Genomic DNA, 19174 nt, shown 5'->3' with positions numbered 1-19174 from the left:
TGTCATCTGTGTCTGCCAGTTAGTGAAATCCTTTATTTTCACCTTGCAATCATATGCCTTGTTTTGGTACAAAAACTTGTGAAAGTTAAATATGGCATACAATACAAACCGTAAATGGAATTCATTACATGTATAACAGTGTTTAGTAACACTCATCTCAAGCAATATTAGAGAAAATGTAAGATAATAAAGTGGTACTTAACGAGAGTCAACACACTTTCAGCCACAAATCCATCTCTTCTGAACAGATCAAGTCTTCCCTACGTAATTTACAGAGCCTCAGTTTTCAGTGAGGTTACAAAAGCTATCTTAAACAGAGTAATTTATAGAGCCGCAAAACCACCAGCCGCGAGAACATAATGGGAAACTACTTTGATAAATACTTTGCTGCGAATTCAGCAATGTTCTTGTCAGAGCTCCCTCCTTCCTGCATCGCCTCCTTAGCCTTCTACATCCATTTCGCCGCATTCTGCCTGAACTCTGCTTTCCTCTCCCCTTCCATCACCTCCCTTATGCACCTCGCCACCTCCTCCCTCCTCGCCAAGCCCTTTCGCATCCGCACTCCGATCCCCCACGCGCTCTCCACATACTTGGCCGTCGTCGGCTGGTCCGCCCACTGCGGCATGGCCACCATTGGAACACCACTAGCGATGGATTCAATCGTCGAGTTCCACCCACAATGCGTCAAGAAGCAACCTACATACATTTGGGCAAAAAATGTTTACACTCTTCTCTTCTAAAACAAATTTCTTATCGTCGTCGTGGTTGACAATATAGGAGTACATCACAAGCTGAGTTTGGATCATCTCGTACGTACCTGTGGCCTTGTGTGCCAGCACCTCAAGCTGAGGACAGAAGGGGACAACGAGGCCCCTCTCCTTGCACTTGTCACCGAACTGCCGAGACAGCTTCTCTGCCTCGTTGGACCTCAGCACCCAGACGAAAGGCTTGCCGGAATCGCACAGTCCGTTGCCCAGCTCCTCTAGCTGCGCCGTGTCGAGTTTGGCGACGGTCCCGTACGACGCGAGCACGACGGAGCAGGGCTCCTGCTTGTCCAGCCACGCCATGCACGATGCCTCAGAGTCAGTGCCCGAGAAGAGGTCCACGCCGTACGTCTTGTTGCATGGCAGACGGCCGTCGTCGAGGTAGAACGACGGCAGTGTCGGGCCGATGGTCTTCGCGCGCCACGTCGATTCCAGGTAATCTGCCTCCTGCGAGGTCAATCAGCGTGAAGATTTGAATTTCCTCTGTTTCTCCAGCTTTGAGTTGAAAAAAAAAATCAACAGGCATGGTGTGCTCAGTGGTCAGTCAGTGCTCACTCACGACTCACCCTTGGCTCCAGGTCACGGAACGAGTTGACGAGCACGTCGTCGGCGAGCTCCAGCCCGTCGAACTGGCTGAGCGCGGACTCCGTGAACGCCGGGTACCACTGGGGCGCCGCCACGAACGGCGGCACGTCGTCGGGGCCCAGCTCCACGGTGAGCCTCCCACTCCGGCGCAGCTCCCCGCCGTCCGCCAGCGGCAGGGCCACGCTCCCGGCCCACGCCTCGCCGTAGACGAGGTCCACCGCGCACATCTGCGTCAGGAACGCGGCGGCGGCCACGCCGGCGGCCCGCGCCACGCGGCGCGCCCACGGCAGGTGCGAGTCGTACACCAGCACCCGGACGCGCCGCCCCGCGCGGGTCTCGGCGTCCAGGAGCCCCGCCAGCGTGTCCGACCCCGCGGCCTCCATCCGCCGCACGTACTCCGCGACGTCCGGGCACGACGAGATCCCGCCGGCGTCGAAGCCGTCCGAGATGGCGGCCACGGGGAACGGGCACGACGACGTGGAGGCGGAGGTGGAGGTGGTGGATAGGACGTGGCGGGAGACCACCAGGGTCGGGCGCAGGCCGTGGAAGGCCAGCCGCCGGCCCAGCTGGATCATCGGGTTCGCGTGGCCCTGCATCCCAGGGAACGGTAGGAGCAGGACGTGCGCGCCGCAGCCGTCGCCTTCGCCGCCTTGGACGAACGTGGTGGCTGCGCCGTCGTCCATGGCTCCGTATTCGTGGCGTTGCAACGGCTACATGGCTTGTCACTCGCTGATCTGACTGCATTAGTAATGGTGCAGTGGAGTGGCGCGCAAGCTTCTTGATTGGGAATGCAGGTAGACTCTGGGAGAGCTAGAAGACGTGCATCAGCTCAGCTCGTAGTCGCCGTTGTGAGGGAGAAAGAACAAGTTGGAATTCGCCTGCATTATTTTAGCAGAAAAATAGTGTGCGCACGTGACGGGGTCATGGCATCGTTCCATTGCTTCCGAGAACCGAGCAGGCATGTTCCTGCCCTGCGGATAATCACCAACGATGAGAGATCACACCTTGCCAATCCTACGCACATCAAGGATTCATGCTAAGGCCAGTCTCAATGGAATATCATACACATTAATTAAGGTGACACATCAGCATGGAAACATTTTTTTGCATGAAATGGTGAGGAGTGAGAACAAGTTCGTTTCATGGCCACGACACTTGCCAGCTCTGTTTCCAAGCTCTCGGTAACCCCACGACACCCACATTGAGAGGGGAGAGTTTCATCCCACCGATCCCGTGCTCCAGGCGAGAAGATCCAATCCTTCCCGCCCCATTCCCCGCCGCGCGCGCGATTCCTCCCGCCTCGCGCACGATTTCTTCTTCCTCCTTCCCCGTGCACGCCTTCTTCTCCTTCCCCATCCCGCCCTGGCTGCTAGATTTAGCGCCATGGATGTTGGCCGTAGCTCCGGGCAGCGAGACAAAGGAGGGAAAGGGCGCGGAGGCAGCCGCCTTGGAATGAAGATGACGTTCTCTCCTACGCCGACAGCCCCTCCGGCCCCTGCTTTGCCGTCTTTCATCCCCACTGTAAGTAGCAGGAGTATCGCCGGCCGCTGCGCCACCACCGTCCGCTCCAGCGCCGCCACCGGGTCCGCCAGCACCATCCGCCCTAGAGCCGCCACCGGGTCGAGCACCGACATCTGCCCCTGCTGTGCCTTCTTCCTTCCCTGGTGTGCCTTCTTCCAAGCCGTGGCCACCACAAGGAGCAGGATGGGGAGCCATGCCCCCAAATTTTTCATCTCAACATGGAAACCAGCAAGCCCCAGATCCACGGTAATCAGTTAATTTCGATGTGTAGAGATGTATAGATTTATGCCTGCAATTAGTATTTTTTGTTTTGATGAATATACCTGCAATTAGTTGATTTCAGTGTGTAGAGATGTATAGATTGATGCCTGCAATTAGTATTTTTTGTTTTAATGAATATGCCTGCAATTAGTTGATTTTAGTGTGTAGAGATGTATAGATTGATGCCTGCAATTAGTATTTCTGGTTTTTTAATTGTGTGAAAACTTCCGGGTCTATCCACCTGGAGGTTTTGTAAATTTCCTTCAACAACCACACTATCCGCCGCACCCACACATGCCAGGAGAAAATTTTTATTTTGTTGGTCAGACTATGAACGTGAACCCAATATCTCCACCACCACCACCAAGTGCCTATTGAACAGTAACACCCCAAGCTGTGAAACAAGGCACTTCAACAAACGAGATGGTGAATATTGACATTGAGGAAGGAGAGAATAGTGAGGCAAATATGGCAGTAAAGAAAAGATATTGGACTCATGACGAAGAAACGAGGCTGGTAACTGATCAGTTTTTTATTTTCCTTTTTGTAGGCCAGTGTTGACACAAAATGTGACGCACTGTGCCTCACACATAGCAAGCCGAAAAGCGTAGCTTCAATCGGGTTCCCGGGTGTTTCGTGATCCGGACGCGTGCCAGTCAGTTTGACCTGAAAACTAACAAGAGATAAAACAATTAAATGTCAAACCGGAACATGTCGGGTAATACCGGACAGTTCCACATATACGGCCCTGAAGCCACTTACAACGACATACGGCTATAGAGAGCTGTCTGCCAACAAGTTCATAAATCATTCGGCTAACCGTAAGGTGAATGCACGTAAAGACCTAATTGCCGAATGCATGTGCATGGGAAGACATGTTTGAACAAGTGAAATTAATTATGAGTTAATGCATAACCAAGCTCGGCAATCCAGCCGAATTGGGGTCCACGAAGAAGGAACGTACAAATAAAAACGATTAAACTAAACCAAAACCTGCATCTGCCGCACAACACCTAGTTTCGTTAGAGCTTGAACGTGATTAACATGCATGAACCCGCAACATGTAACAATCTAGATTAAAGCAATTCAGCCATTATGAGCATGTTATCTATTTAGCAATGATCGTTGAAGCACGAATAAAACCACGAAAGAGATAAGGCCGAACAATATCAATCTAGATTGGACAGAAGTGTGTTACAAATATATGAAAGGTTTAAAACATGCAACACTGGATAACTTAATGAATCTATTTAGATTTGCCATATCTAATATAGAGCCGATAACTATCTCGCTTTCACTAAGCATATTGAGCAAACGCCTGCCGCACGGTATTTACTCATAAACAAAGCATAAGCGAAGACTTCTTGATTGTCAAGCAAAGATCTGCCGCACGACCATTGAAAACAAACAAGACTACTTGCATCACGTCTAAATCCACCGCATGATACTAAACATGATAACAAGGTTGTCGGAACTTACGGAGGTCGACGGATCGATGATTCCTCTCGAAGAACTCGACGACACGACAAAAGGACTCGAAAGTTGGCACGGGGCCGGTTGTATTGATTTGGTTGTGTACCCTTATTACAATGGTCGAGGGTCAATATTTATACCCTAGACAAAATGTGAGTCCTAAAGGACTACGATTTACAAAGGAACTTCTAAACAAACTTGGAAACTTACGATTCCTTACCCTAAACTTATAGATTCCTTTATTAATACAACTCTCATCTTTCCGATCGGTCTTGCCTGCCATCTTCTGTTTTCCCGAATGGAGTTACCGCCTTCCAGAGTAACCGACCGCACAAGCATTTAGCCGACCGCTTGTGTTGTTTGCCGAACACCCTTCTTCCCGCATGTGGGTCTACCTGTCATCTTCCAGAATCGACCAAAATCCAGTGTTAACAGCCAGTGTTTGGTACAGTACTTGAATTGTTCATATTTTTTTATTTCGTATTTTGTAGGCCAGTGCTTGGTTGAATGTTTCAAAAGACCCAGTTAGGGGTAATGACAAGAAATTTGATACATTTTGGAAGAAAATCACTGAGGAGTTTAACAGGAAAGGGAATGGGAAGCGTAGAAGGGAAATAAACGAATTGAAGGTTCACTGGTCACACCTGAAGTCATCGATCACTGATGAAAGAGCCAGACCACAAGCATACAAGAGCCAGATTTTGATCCCCTATGCTGCCAACCCCGACTCCTATTTCCTCGGCCCAATGGGAAATCCTGACGCTTCTGAAATTATTGAGAAGGAAACCCAAAGAATTCCTTTCAAGTCTGGGATTACCTCGTCAAACCGATGGCCAAACACGTTCAAAAATTGGCCATTTTCCCCAATCACCGGATGGCGTAACTGGTACAGGAGAATGCTGGAAAAAAGCAGCAGCCACTGGGAAAGTCAGGACATCAGTCATTGTCTGGAATTATCTTTAGCAGAGATATCCAGGAATGACTCCCTTCTGATAGCAGCTTCTCATTTTTGGTCTGACGCCATCAATGCCTTTATCTTTGGTCATGGTATTATGACCATCACTCTAGCCGACGTATTCATGATGACTGGCTTGAATGTGTCATTGCCAGTATATCCCTACAAATACAAGAGCAAAAGTAACCAAAGAGCCGTCAGCTCTGGATGTGGATGGGTCAGACATATTCAGAACTACATGAATGCATCTGGCGCCGTCTCTGACAAAGAGTTGAAAGCCTTCATGAATATGTGGCTATGCAGATTCATCTTCTGTGGAAAATCCAATGAACCAACCCTGAATCACATGGTAATGGCTGAAGACTTAGCTGCAGGCACTCAGATCCCACTAGGCAAATATCTCTTAGGGTCTGCTTATCATATGATGCATCAGATCACCCTTCAGATGCGCCAAGGTGGAGAAATTTCTTATGTGAATGGTCCCTGGTGGCTAATTCAAATGTGGCTCCAACTATATATGCATCAGATAACCCCTGTGAGCCTCTTCAACCTAAGTTTCCCCTCAGTTAACTATGCTAAAGGCAGCACAGCAAAGGTTAAGGCTTGTCAGACTTACGGGGAAGCAGCAGCATCTATAAGCATTGATATAGACATTGGTCATTTCTTCAAGCTATTTTTCAAAGGATTCGGCAATGTGCTCTGGTTTCCTTACAGAGAAAATGAAGATCTGACTTTGCCCTGCAAGTTTAGCTATGAAATTGGTTGTTCAGGCCAAGAATCCACAGAGATTTTCAACTCCTTTATCAAACCTTACACTTTGCCAGCCGAATTTCATCATGGGAGATTAGTATAATCCACCTATGAATTCTATTATCCAAACATGGTGGCCAGACAATTAGGATGTGGCTAACTGCCTCCAAAATTCCTCTTCTCAACAATCATAAAGTCAAGGGAAGTAATAACAGAAGGAATGGAAGCCAAGAAGGTCTTTGAATTAGGATGGGAATTGCCAATATACGAACCATCTCCATTTAGGCTAATAGATGTTGCTCATCCCTTCTTTGTTTCTTGATGGCAAGAATGGCATGCTCATATCTTCAATATATCAGTTCATTCTTTATGCAAAAACTTGCAACCCGATTTTGCTTCTGACAGTGAGGTAATTTCATTATGCCCATCATTTCTTGTTCTTGAATTCACTTCTCATTTTAACATCTGGTCATGCACAGGATCTTGAGTTTACTCCCCCAACCAAAGCAATCCAGTACTATTCGGCTGGTCCCAAGCCTGCCCTGGGGTTTGATGCTCCAAACTTAAAGGAATTCATGAAAACTTCTGCAACTTTAGATTTAGCACCTCTAAAGGCACTCATGAGAACTCCTGCTACTTCAGTTGCTGCATCTTCAAGAGGAAAAAGCAAAAGGAAAACACCTGAAAGTTTTCTCTTACCCAAAAAACCAAGGACCAAGAAAGCCAGATTATCCCTTAAGGCATGAATCTTTTATTTTCTTATCAGGTCAATAATCTCACTTAGCAGTAAGCCTGACTACCTCTATATTCACTACTTCCATTGCAGCCACAAGTCGAAATTCCCACACTGGGCAATACCTCAGCGTCTGCAGAACTAACCCCTAAAGTTCCTACTGAAGATGAAGAAATTCATGATAGCGAAATTTTAGAGACTCATGAAGCTGAAGGTTCAAAGGCTCATAAACCTGATGAGACTATAGGTAACATTGTTCAACCAATTCTCCTTTTCTTTCTTTTTAATAACATCTACTCTCTTATGCTCATTATCATTTACTTCACTGAAAATAGATGAAATCTTAGATGAACTGGCAAGGGAAACCTCTCCTGATCAAGCTCCAAACCTGTCCCCTCTGAATCTTCAGCCAAGTTCCCCAGCAAGCCAGGGTATAACCCATCCTGATGATCAATCATCTCAGCAGGTAATCCTTTGTTTTACACTATATTTTAGCAAAATTATCCAATCGGCTAACACCTTCTTTCTTTTCTTTTCTTTAGAAGAACATCGCTAAACCGACCACCAGTTACTCCTTCTCTATTGAGGATTACATCATTGAGAAAGGTGAAGAGATTACTTCCCATCAATCCTTATCGCCGGAAAATCAGTCCCGGCTAAAAGAGGTGATCATTCTGCTAAACAAGGATATCATCAGTCTGGTTCAGGATGCAGACCAGATAAAAGACCTCCTTGAACTTATTGATCAAGATATCCCATCTGCTCTCAAGGTTCCCCTAGAATCTGCAGCCCATCTTGACGACCATTTTGCTATGGTGAGAAGGGCAACCAAAAATATATCTTCGAGGACCGTTCTGCAGAAGGATAGATCTCTGAAAAAGCTAGAGATTAAAGATCTTCACTCTTATATCCAGACTACGAGAAATTCCTTGGCAACCTTGGAGCCTGAACTGAAAGCCATGGAGGATGAAAAAAGCAGACTAGAAGCTCAACTAGCCGAACTGAATGCCAAAATTCAGTCTCACAGGGCCCATATAACTAACTTGCCGAAGAACATAGAAGCAGCTTCACTAAAGATAGCTTCGACCATCAAAGAAGATCAGCAGATCAAGACTAAGCTATCCAGCATCCAGAGTTCTGAAGATGAAGATCAAAAAGTGCTAGATAATGTTAGCCGAATCAGGACTGAGGCTATAGAGGCAATTAATCATCTTCTGAACCAGTAGACATTGGATTTGTAATAAACTTAAGTGTGATATCTTCTTCCCCTTGATTAACCAGCTTTATGTTCATTTATTTTTATTCATTTGAAAGCAATCGGCCCCTTTCCCTTAAATTACTCGATTAGAATGTAGCCGATTGTCTCCATTCTTCTGATAGCCGAATGAATCCAATTCAAATATTGTGAGGGTATAACCGAACAATGTTGGCTCCAACAAACCAGGGAGATATTCAAGCGACGTTCGACTTAAACCATGCCTGGCCTAGTCCAGTAACGGCCCAACCGAAAGGGAAAAAACCTACTCCGCCGTTCGGGATTCTCGCCCCACAACCCCGTGGAATTCGCCACGATCCTTCGCTTCGGCTTATAAATAGACCCTTCCGTTAGCCTTCATCGCTATCTTCGCCTCAGCGCTCTCACATCCGTCTCCTCCACTTCCTTCGTTCGATTCATTCCAGAAGAAAACCCTAACCTCCATCAAAGCAAATGACGAACAGTGGCAACCGTGGCAAGCGTCCTGCCGACGGAGAGGCTGAAGGAAGCAGAGCATCGCGCTGCCGGCGTCGTGGGTATGATTTGGCTCTTTGCCCCCTTTGCAATTTCCTTGTTCATCTCTTAATTTCGATTTTTCTTTCCTCATTCATCAGGATAAGGGTCATCAGCTCTAGCCAATACCATCTCCTTCCTCCGGTGACGGCAGCTCAACCGGGAACTCCATCATCCGGCTCCTCCGGGTCTTCCAGCTCTTCAAGCTCTTACCATTCCAATCCTTGGGGTTCAGCAGAACCAGCAGATGCACACCATCCATACTCTCACGAGGAGGCGCTCAAGTTTCGCCAGGAAAGAGACGAAGCCCGAGAGGAGCTAGGCGACGTCTCCAAGAAGTTCGGCATCGATCAAGCCGAATGGGAGGACCAGCGGAAGCAATTCTGCGACGCCATCACCGATTTGATATCCTCATTTAGTTTTATCATCCTGGCTTCCTTTGCTTGCCAACCCATTTCTTCTTTTCTGTCCAGCTCTTTCCGCGGAGAATGACCGCTTGAAGGCTGCGGCAAACAAGATCACCGACAAGGTGAATGCCTAGGGGGAGACATCCGAAGCATGCCTTGATGCTGTGGACGACCGCATTGATCAGGCCGTCATCCAAGGTGTGCACCTCGGCGCTTCTCTCGGGCTGGCGGCAATGACCTCCCAAACCAACGAGGACTACTCCTCCTAGCCAGTTGGCTTCGTTGGAGGATGCCCGGACGAGATCGACGACATTAATGAACGTCTGGAGGCCTACGATGATCATGCCGCTGCCCTTGCTGAAATCACAAACCCCCAGTCCATCCTCAACAAGTTATTTGAGGAGTAGTTTATATTAGGATGAACTTTTATAAATAATCTCGTCCTTTGGAATAATATTTACTTCTTTGACTCTTTCTTTTCCTTCAAACTCTTGCATAAGGGCCGATCCTATCGTTAGGCTATCGGCCGCCACATACAACTTAAAAGGCTTGTCAAGTTGTGGAGGTACCAGCACAGGTGGTGCCTTCATATATTGCTTGATCTCATCAAAAGCCTTTTGTTGCACGTCACCCCATATAAATTTTTGATCCTTCTTGAGCTTTAATAACGGAGAAAAAGGTAAAACTCTCTCTGATAGATTGGATATGAATCTTCTTACAAAGTTGATTTTGCCTAACAATGATTGTAATTCTGTGAGATTAGTTGGCGGCACAACTTTGTCTATTGCTTCCATGCTCTTTTTCCCAACTTCAATTCCCCCTTTATGAACTAAAAATCCCAAAAACTCACCAGCCGAAACTCCAAAGGCACATTTGTTTGGATTCATCTTCAAACCATGCTTTCTTGTGCACTCTAGAGTTTTTCTTAAATCGGCTAAATGTCTTTCATGATTTCTAGACTTGACTACTACATCATCGATGTATATTTCTACAATCTTGTCGATCAGCTCATGAAAAATATAATTCATAGCTCTTTGATAAGTTGCACCGGCATTCTTTAATCCAAACGTCATGACTATCCATTCAAACAAACCAATATGACCAGGACATCTGAAAGCTATTTTTGAAATATCTTCTATTGCCATAAAAATTTGATTATAGCCAGCATTACCATCCATAAAACTAATGACTTCATATCCTGCCGATGCATCTACTAGTAAATCGGCAACTGGCATTGGGTAACCATCCATGGGAGTTGCCTTATTAAGATTTCTGAAATCTATACAAACTCTCATTTTTCCATTTTTCTTGTATACCGGTACTATATTTGAAATCCACTCTACATACTTGCATGGCCGAATAAAGTTTGCTTCTATTAATCTTTCAACTTCCTTCTTTACATCGGCCAATACCTCCTCTTTGTATATCTTCCGTGGAGGTTGTTTGTAAGGACGAAATCCAGGTTTAATGGGTAATCGATGCTCAACAATGGAACGATCCAATCCAGGCATTTCTGTGTAATCCCAAGCAAAACAATCTTTAAACTCCTTCAACAGATTTATCAACTTTGATTTATATTCTAGGTCTAACTTCGCACTAATATACATCGGCCTTGGCTTAGAATCATCACCAACATCAATTTCTTCCAATTTATCAGCCGACATAAAACCACGTCCCAACTTTCCTTTGTTGCCATCGACAGGATTTCCCATTAAAAATTACTATGAGAGCCGACTGCTTGGATCGGCTGTTGGCCTTCGCTGAAAACATTTACAGGACCTTCTTTCCATACTTTTCCAGAGAAACAATCAACGCCTTCATATTCCCAGTAGGTAGACTCTGTGGCAGCAACACTTACCGAATCATCAGCATGTACAATTTCAACATCATCTTCAATCCATTGAATGAGAATTTGATGCATGGTTGAAGGAATGCAGCAATTAGCATGGATCCAATCTCTGCCCAAGAGTAGACTATATGCCCCCTTGCCATCAATGACAAAAAAGGTAGTAATCAGAGTTTTTGATCCAATAGTCAGCTCGACATGGATAGCACCTCGGGTATCGGAAGGATTGCCAGCAAAGTCCCTAAGCACCATGTCAGTTTTCAACAATTCTTCATTAGTCATCCCAAGTTTCCTAAAGGTAGTATAAGGCATGATATTGATAGCAGCCCCTCCATCAACAAACATCTTGGTCAAAGGCTTGCCATTGACATATCCTTTTAAATAGAGTGGTCTCAAGTGACGATTCTTGATTGGTTTGTCAAAAACAGCTTACTGTGTTAATACAAGCTGGGCCATCAAATCCTGACATTCACTTTCATCAAAATCAGAGTACACCTCTTCTTGGACATCTTGGCTTTCGGGAGCTATAAACTCTGATGAGAGGAAGAAAGCCATGCAAGCATTAGCCGAAGGACCACATCCATCAGGCTTCTTTTTAGGACGCCATATCTGCTTTGTTTCGGTAACTTCCAATTCCAACTCCCTATTCCTCAACCGTTGCACTCTTCTTTTCTGACTTTTCCTCAGGCCTGGAGGACACCACTGTCCTTTTTGCCATACGTATTTATAGAAGTCAGCTTCTTCACCATGCACTCTATCATGCATCCAACCTGAACCTGCAACTCTTTTCCTTTGCTGATTCTCAAAGTCATCTATTTTTAAGCGCCGATCATCTTCAGGAACCTTCATTCCAAGTCTTTCATAGACGGGACGGTGGTTGACTCGAGATTGCCTATACTCGGAGTACTGAGCACTACACTCCGGACAATTATTTCTTGCAGGCAACCTCAAGCCTTCATTCCAACAATGCCTAAAGAACGAACAACCCCAATGAGACTGCTCCTGTTCTATCATGTATTCTTCTTGCTCCCTTCGGTATACTTTTTCCTCATACCTCCGGCATTCTTCCATAAACCATTGCTTCTTACAGTATTCCTTCTCTTGTTCCCTCTGCCACTTGTTTAGTAAAATACGTGATGTAACTCTGGGTTTAGAAGTTTGACCTTTCTCGGTTCGGCTATTCTGAAACCGAACTCGTTGCTGCAGCTCTCTACTAGTGACTTGCCGATCCGGGTCAACAGCACCACTTTCCTTTGCTCTATCAGAAGTCAACACCTTCACCTTGCCTTTACCTTTGAGATCATTGGCAGAGACCATATTCACAGAGAAAGAAATCATCTTTTGTGGAAAAGGCTGATCATCAATTTTCATCTTGCCATCAAACCTCAAATGTCCCTCTTGGATAGCTTTCTGGATTCATATCCTGAACACTCGGCAATCATTGATAGAGTGAGAATTAGTGTTATGGAAACCACAATACTTTTTGTCTTTCACTCCTTCAGGACATAGCATAGGATGTCCTTCTGGCAGCTTGATGCGTCCTTCCTTTATCAACAATGCAAAAAGTCTGTCTGCTTTAGTAACATCAAAATCATAGGTTCCCTTTTGTTGTTTCAACCAACGTTGACTAACTTGAGTGGGTTCCTTTGCCCAATTTAACTCAGCTGCAGCTATTTCATCTTCATCAATATACTCAGTCGCTTCATCCAAAAAGCCTTGATACACCTCATTAGTGGCATTGTTTTTCTGAAAGCGATTATCTCTCCTGAATCCTTGGGCTTGATTACTCATAGCTGCTAAACGCTGTGCAAGTTGGCCAAGATCATCAAACTCTAAACCGAACAACTTCTCCCTGATATTCGGCAACATTCCTGCTATAGCTATTCCAGGTAGTTGATCATCTGGTAAATTTAGAGAATAACACATATTCTTGGTCTCCCTAAATCTGCGAAGATACTCCAATGGTGTCTCATTTGTTTTCATCCTTAGACTCATGAGATCAACCAACTTCTTCTCATTGGTACCCGTATAGAAATATGAATGAAACTTCTGCTCTAGTTCTGCCCACGTACCAATGGAATGAGCTGGTAGAGACATGAACCATGTGAAAGCTGGTCCTGTAAGAGACAAAGGAAAATATCGAATCCTCCAAGCTTCATCTGAAGCAGCTTCTCCAAGCTGCATTAAGTACCGACTGACGTGCTCTATGGTACTAGTATCATCTTGACCAGAAAACTTGGTCAAATTTGTTGGAGGCTTCACCCTTGGAGGCAATGCCACTCTGTTGTACCATTCTGGATAAGGAGACTTGTATGAATAGGATTGATTCTTTGGCTTCAAGCCGAACTGATTTTGCATCATATCAGCCATCCTGTGCATCAAAACATCAATGCCTGGATCCTGATTTCCTTGTACTTGCATTCCAGAAGGCAATCCTGAAACACTTCTATACCCTGGATTTGGCACAGCATTGATAGCACTGTAATCAGTAAATTCTTGATATCCATCTCCATACATATTCTTCTGCAATCTGTTTGATGCTGGAGAAACTCTATAAGCTGAAGGTGGCACTTCTCCTGTGGTACCAAATGTCACCTGACCATAGGTGGGATGTGATTGCTTTTCAGTGTGAGTCAATCCACCTATATTTGAAGGCGATGCTACTTCTTTTCCAACAGGCTTCTCTTGATGCTTTGGAACATTGAAAAGCATCGGCCCACTGAGTGGTCCAACATTTTCTTCGAAATATTTATCAACCATTGGACCAAAAGTACTGATCATGATTGCTCGAAAGGTATTCAGGAAAGCTGTGTGATGGTTTGTCATGGTTTCTCCCATAGCTTTATAAACTAGGGCTGCCATCTTCTGAGCATCCTCCTCTTCAGTGTAATCAGTTTGATGCGGAAGAAGAACCCTTGGCATTGACTGCTTTTGAAACACTTTATTGCTCTTGTTTTTGGAAAAAGACATCAAGCATTTCCGTTGGTATTGCTCACATGCTTGTAGCACTAAATCCTTGTAATTATCTGGTAATTCTGCCATGCTTACATCCAGAACATGATCATTGTTGATCTCAGACGCCATCTTGAACTAACAGGTTGTCCCACCGAGCGTGCCAAAAAGTGTGTTGACACAAAATGTGACGCACTGTGCCTCACACACAGCAAGCCGAAAAGCGTAGCTTCAATCAGGTTCCCGGGTGTTTCGTGATCTGGAAGCGTGCCAGTCAGTTTGACCTGAAAACTAACAAGGGATAAAACAATTAAATGTCAAACCGGAACATGTCGGGTAATACCGGACAGTTCCACATATACGGCCCTGAAGCCACTTACAACGACATATGGCTATAGAGAGCTGTCTGCCAACAAGTTCATAAACCATTCGGCTAACCGTAAGGTGAATGCACGTAAAGACCTAATTGCCGAATGCATGTGCATGGGAAGACATATTTGAACAAGTGAAATTAATTATGAGTTAATGCATAACCAAGCTCGGCAATCCAGCCGAATTGGGGTCCACGAAGAAGGAACGTACAAATAAAAACGATTAAACTAAACCAAAACCTGCATCTGCCGCACGACACCTAGTTTCGTTAGAGCTTGAACATGATTAACATGCATGAACCCGCAACATGTAACAATGTAGATTAAAGCAATTCAGCCATTATGAGCATGTTATCTATTTAGCAATGATCGTTGAAGCACGAATAAAACCACGAAAGAGATAAGGCCGAACAATATCAATCTAGATTGGACAGAAGTGTGTTACAAATATATGAAAGGTTTAAAACATGCAACACTGGATAACTTAATGAATCTATTTAGATTTGCCATATCTAATATAGAGCCGATAACTATCTCGCTTTCACTAAGCATATTGAGCAAACGCCTGCCGCACGGTATTTACTCATAAACAAAGCATAAGTGAAGACTTCTTGATTGTCAAGCAAAGATCCGCCGCACGACCATTGAAAACAAACAAGACTACTTGCATCACGTCTAAATCCACCGCATGATACTAAACATGATAACAAGGTTGTCGGAACTTACGGAGGTCGACGGATCGATGATTCCTCTCGAAGAACTCGACGACACGACAAAAGGACTCGAAAGTTGGCACGGGGCCGGTTGTATTGATTTGGTTGTGTACCCTTATTACAATGGTCGAGGGTCAATATTTATACCCTAGACAAAATGTGAGTCCTAAAGGACTACGATTTACAAAGGAACTTCTAAACAAACTTGGAAACTTACGATTCCTTACCCTAAACTTATAGATTCCTTTATTAATACAACTCTCATCTTTCCGATCGGTCTTGCCTACCATCTTCTGTTTTCCCGAATGGAGTTACCGCCTTCCAGAGTAACCGACCGCACAAGCATTTAGCCGACCGCTTGTGTTGTTTGCCGAACACCCTTCTTCCCGCATGTGGGTCTACCTGTCATCTTCCAGAATCGACCAAAATCCAGTGTTAACAGCCAGTGTTTGGTACAGTACTTGAATTGTTCATATTTTTTTATTTCGTATTTTGTAGGCCAGTGCTTGGTTGAATGTTTCAAAAGACCCAGTTAGGGGTAATGACAAGAAATTTGATACATTTTGGAAGAAAATCACTGAGGAGTTTAACAGGAAAGGGAATGGGAAGCGTAGAAGGGAAATAAACGAATTGAAGGTTCACTGGTCACACCTGAAGTCATCGATCACTGATTTCAATGACGCTTGGACTAAGGTAACTCAAATGCATACAAGCGGATACTCCAACGACATGCTAGAGGAAGAGGCACAGAAGATATATGAAAGCAGGCTTGGAAAGCGTTTTTCGTTGGTGCATTGGTGGAAGATATTAAAAGAGGAACCCAAATGGTGTGCACAGTTTGAGGAAAAAGAGAAAGATAAGACTGAGATAGTTGATGTTCTAGAAGAACAGTCACATCCCATTGGTAGAGAAGCAGCAAAGGCTGAGCGTAGTGGAAAGCACAAGAAGGATAATGTTATGGAAGGAATTGTCATCCTTGGGAACAATATTGAGAAAATTATCAAGGTGCATCAAGATCGGAAGGTGGAGTGCGAAAAGGTTACGGAAGCACAAATTCAGATATCAAACGCAAATTTGAAGGCAGTAAAGGAGCAAAAGGAAGCAAGGATGTTTGAGGTCTACAATTCCTTGCTCAATCAAGATACAAGTCACATGTCTGGAGATCAAAAGGCTAACCGAGAGAAGGCATTACGTAAGCTTGAGGAAAAGTTATTTGCTGACTAAGGTTAGTTCTCAGTCTTAATGCTGCACTATATATTTGTGTGAATGTAGCACTATATATGTGTGAATGCAGCACTTTATTTTAAGACTTAATGCTGCACTATATAGCCAGTGAATGTAGCACTATATATATGTGAATGCAGCACTTTATTTTATGACTTAATGCTGCACTATATATTTTATGACTTAATGCTGCACTATATATGTGTGAATGCAGCCCTTTATATGTGTACTCCCGTAGCCCTATATATGTGTGAATGCTGCACTTGACTGGCAGTTTCACATCTAGTGCACGCATGGCAATGGTCCGATTACTTTACTCAAAGGGTTGATGTTGTTAATCGACAAGGGCTCAGTCCACTACAGAAGTGTACTGCAGCTATTTGCCAATTGGCTGCTGGCAGTTCTACAGATGAACTAGATGAATACTTGAAGATAGGAGAGACTACCCCAATGGAGACGATGAAGAATTTTGTCAAATGGGTTAGAGATGTATTTGGTGAGAGATATTTGAGGCGCCCCACTATGGAAGATACTGAACGTCTACTCAAACTTGGTGAAAGACGAGGTTTTCCTGGTATGTTCGACAGCATTGACTGCATGCATTGGCAATGGGAAAGATGCCCAAATGCATGAAAGGGTCAGTTCACTCGTGGTGATCAGAAAGTGCCGACGCTGATTCTTGAGGCTATGGCATCACGTGATCTTTGGATTTGGCATGCATTCTTTGGAGTAGCGGGTTCTAACAATGATATTAATGTTTTGAACCAATCTACTGTATTTATCAATGAGCTAAAAGGACAAGCTCCTAGAGTTCAGTACATGGTAAATGGGAATCAATACAACACTGGCTATTTTCTTGCTGATGAAATATACCCTGAATGGGCAGTATTCATTAAGTCAATACGACTCCCTATCACTGAGAAGGAGAAGTTGTATGCACAGGAACAAGAAGGGGCAAGAAAGGATATCGAGAGAGCCTTTGGTGTATTGCAGCGTCGATTTTGCATCTTAAAATGACCAGCTCGTCTATATGACCGAGGTGTACTCCATGATGTTGTGCTAGCTTGCATCGTACTTCACAATATGATAGTTGAAGATGAGAAGGAAAAGGACATTATTGAAGAAAATCCAGATCTAAATGTGCCTCCTAGTTCATCAACCGTTCAAGAACCGAAATTCTCTCCTGATCAGAATGTTCCGTTAGAGAGAGTTTTAGAAAAAGATACTTCTATTCGAGATCAATCGGCTCATCGCCGACTTAAGAATGATTTGGTGGAACATATTTGGAATAAGTTTGGTGGTCGTGCACATATATCTGGTACTTGTGACTATCTTTTGCATTATTGGTTATCTACTGTAGTTAGTTATCTATCTTAAGAATTAACTGCACTGATCTGTATTAACTGAACTGTTTTTTTGTTTCTGCAGGATGAAAGCAAGGCTGAAGGTTATCTGAAAGCAAGGCTAAAGGCTGAAGGCTATCTGATACTGCACTACTGAAGGCTATCTGATCCTACACTACTAAAGATTATCTGTCTTGTGAGAAGAACCAGTGAGAGGCCGTGTGCAAGGCTCTAGGCTATCTGAACTATTTTTTATCTATCTTAGTTTACTATCTTAGTTCCCATGAATGCTGAACAGCTCTATGCAAATGCTGAAGGCTACCTGAACTCTGAACAATCGTATGTAGTTCCATTTTATCGTACTTCTGTATGTGGATGGCTACATAATCAATCGATGCATATGATCCCATCATTGTACAACAATTAAATGCTTTACTTAGTTTTGGAATTGATAAAATGAAATGCTGCATTGTGAAGGCTAGTTTCATTCATTGTTTCATTCCGCTCAAGTTGATGTGGCGTTTTGGAAATCGTGTAGTAAAACTAAGCATTGAGACTGGCCTAATAGAACCTTCATCAATGGTCCAACAGATATTCAGCCTGTTCGTTTCGGCTTATTCGCTCGTATCTGGCTTATAATCCACGGCTTAAACAGTATTTTTCTCTCACACCAAACCAGGCAACAGTACTTTCAGCCATGACTTATAAGTCAATTCAGCCGAAACGAACACGCCGATTTTCTCCTCAAGACCGTTCCATTAACTGCACTTCTCTTCATCTCTCTCCCATCTCTTTTGGCCCGGCGCCTCGGACAGAGAAATCACCTATGTCTGCTTGGACAGCTATTGTAGCTATCCTGTTCTGATGAGCATATATTAAGCCTATTCGCTTGTTGATTTCAGCTAGGGCTTATCAGCCAGTCAACAGTGTTTTTCTTTCACGACAAATCAGCATCAGCCATACTTATCAGCCTAGAAAACCAACCAACGAACAGACCGATTTATGAGTCATTTTGACTCTATCTTCTTAGCTAAGCTACAAGTCTATCTTGGGAACGGAATTCTCAATAAAACTTTCTTTTACGGTGGCAAGTGGCTCTCGCGCTATCGTTATCCTAGAATTGCAGTCAAAGAATGTTCAAAGCAAACTCGTCGTGCCATTGGATGTCAGGAACCTTCCTCAAAACTTGTCACTGCTCCATCGTAGCGTGGCATTTACATATTTATCATTATTATAGATGACATATTATACTGTGTCACTAATATATAAATTATTAATATGGTATTTTTTATACCACTCACATCGTAATGACAGTAAATATATAAATAGGTCATGTTTAGATTGTAAAAAATTGCAACCCAATGAATAGTAGCGCTTTCATCTTATTTGGTAAATATTATACAATCGTGGACCAACTAAGCTCAAAAGATTCATCTCGTGATTTACAACTAAACTGTGCAATTAGTTATTTTTTTATCTACATTTAATACTCCATGCAAACGGCTAAA

General features: G+C 44.1%; 1 protein-coding gene and 1 pseudogene across 1 annotated transcript; one reads left to right on the top strand and one right to left on the bottom strand.

Moving 5' to 3' along the window:
- Positions 1 to 205: 205 nt before the first annotated feature.
- On the bottom strand, positions 206 to 18941 carry LOC136494260 (UDP-glucosyltransferase UGT13248-like). The gene is made up of 4 exons (XM_066490434.1): positions 18228 to 18941; positions 1331 to 2385; positions 818 to 1211; positions 206 to 696 (listed from the first exon to the last, which is right to left on the bottom strand). The coding sequence occupies exons 2-4, from the start codon at positions 2030 to 2032 to the stop codon at positions 449 to 451; spliced, it is 1344 nt and encodes a 447-aa protein (XP_066346531.1). The 5' UTR covers positions 2033 to 2385; positions 18228 to 18941; the 3' UTR covers positions 206 to 448.
- On the top strand, positions 2733 to 16323 carry LOC136463680 (uncharacterized; annotated as a pseudogene).
- Positions 18942 to 19174: the final 233 nt, after the last annotated feature.

Source organism: Miscanthus floridulus, chromosome 1 (genome assembly GCF_019320115.1).
Source record: "Miscanthus floridulus cultivar M001 chromosome 1, ASM1932011v1, whole genome shotgun sequence".
Classification (NCBI taxonomy): domain Eukaryota; kingdom Viridiplantae; phylum Streptophyta; class Magnoliopsida; order Poales; family Poaceae; genus Miscanthus; species Miscanthus floridulus.
This window is presented reverse-complemented; position numbering and strand designations above follow the sequence as displayed.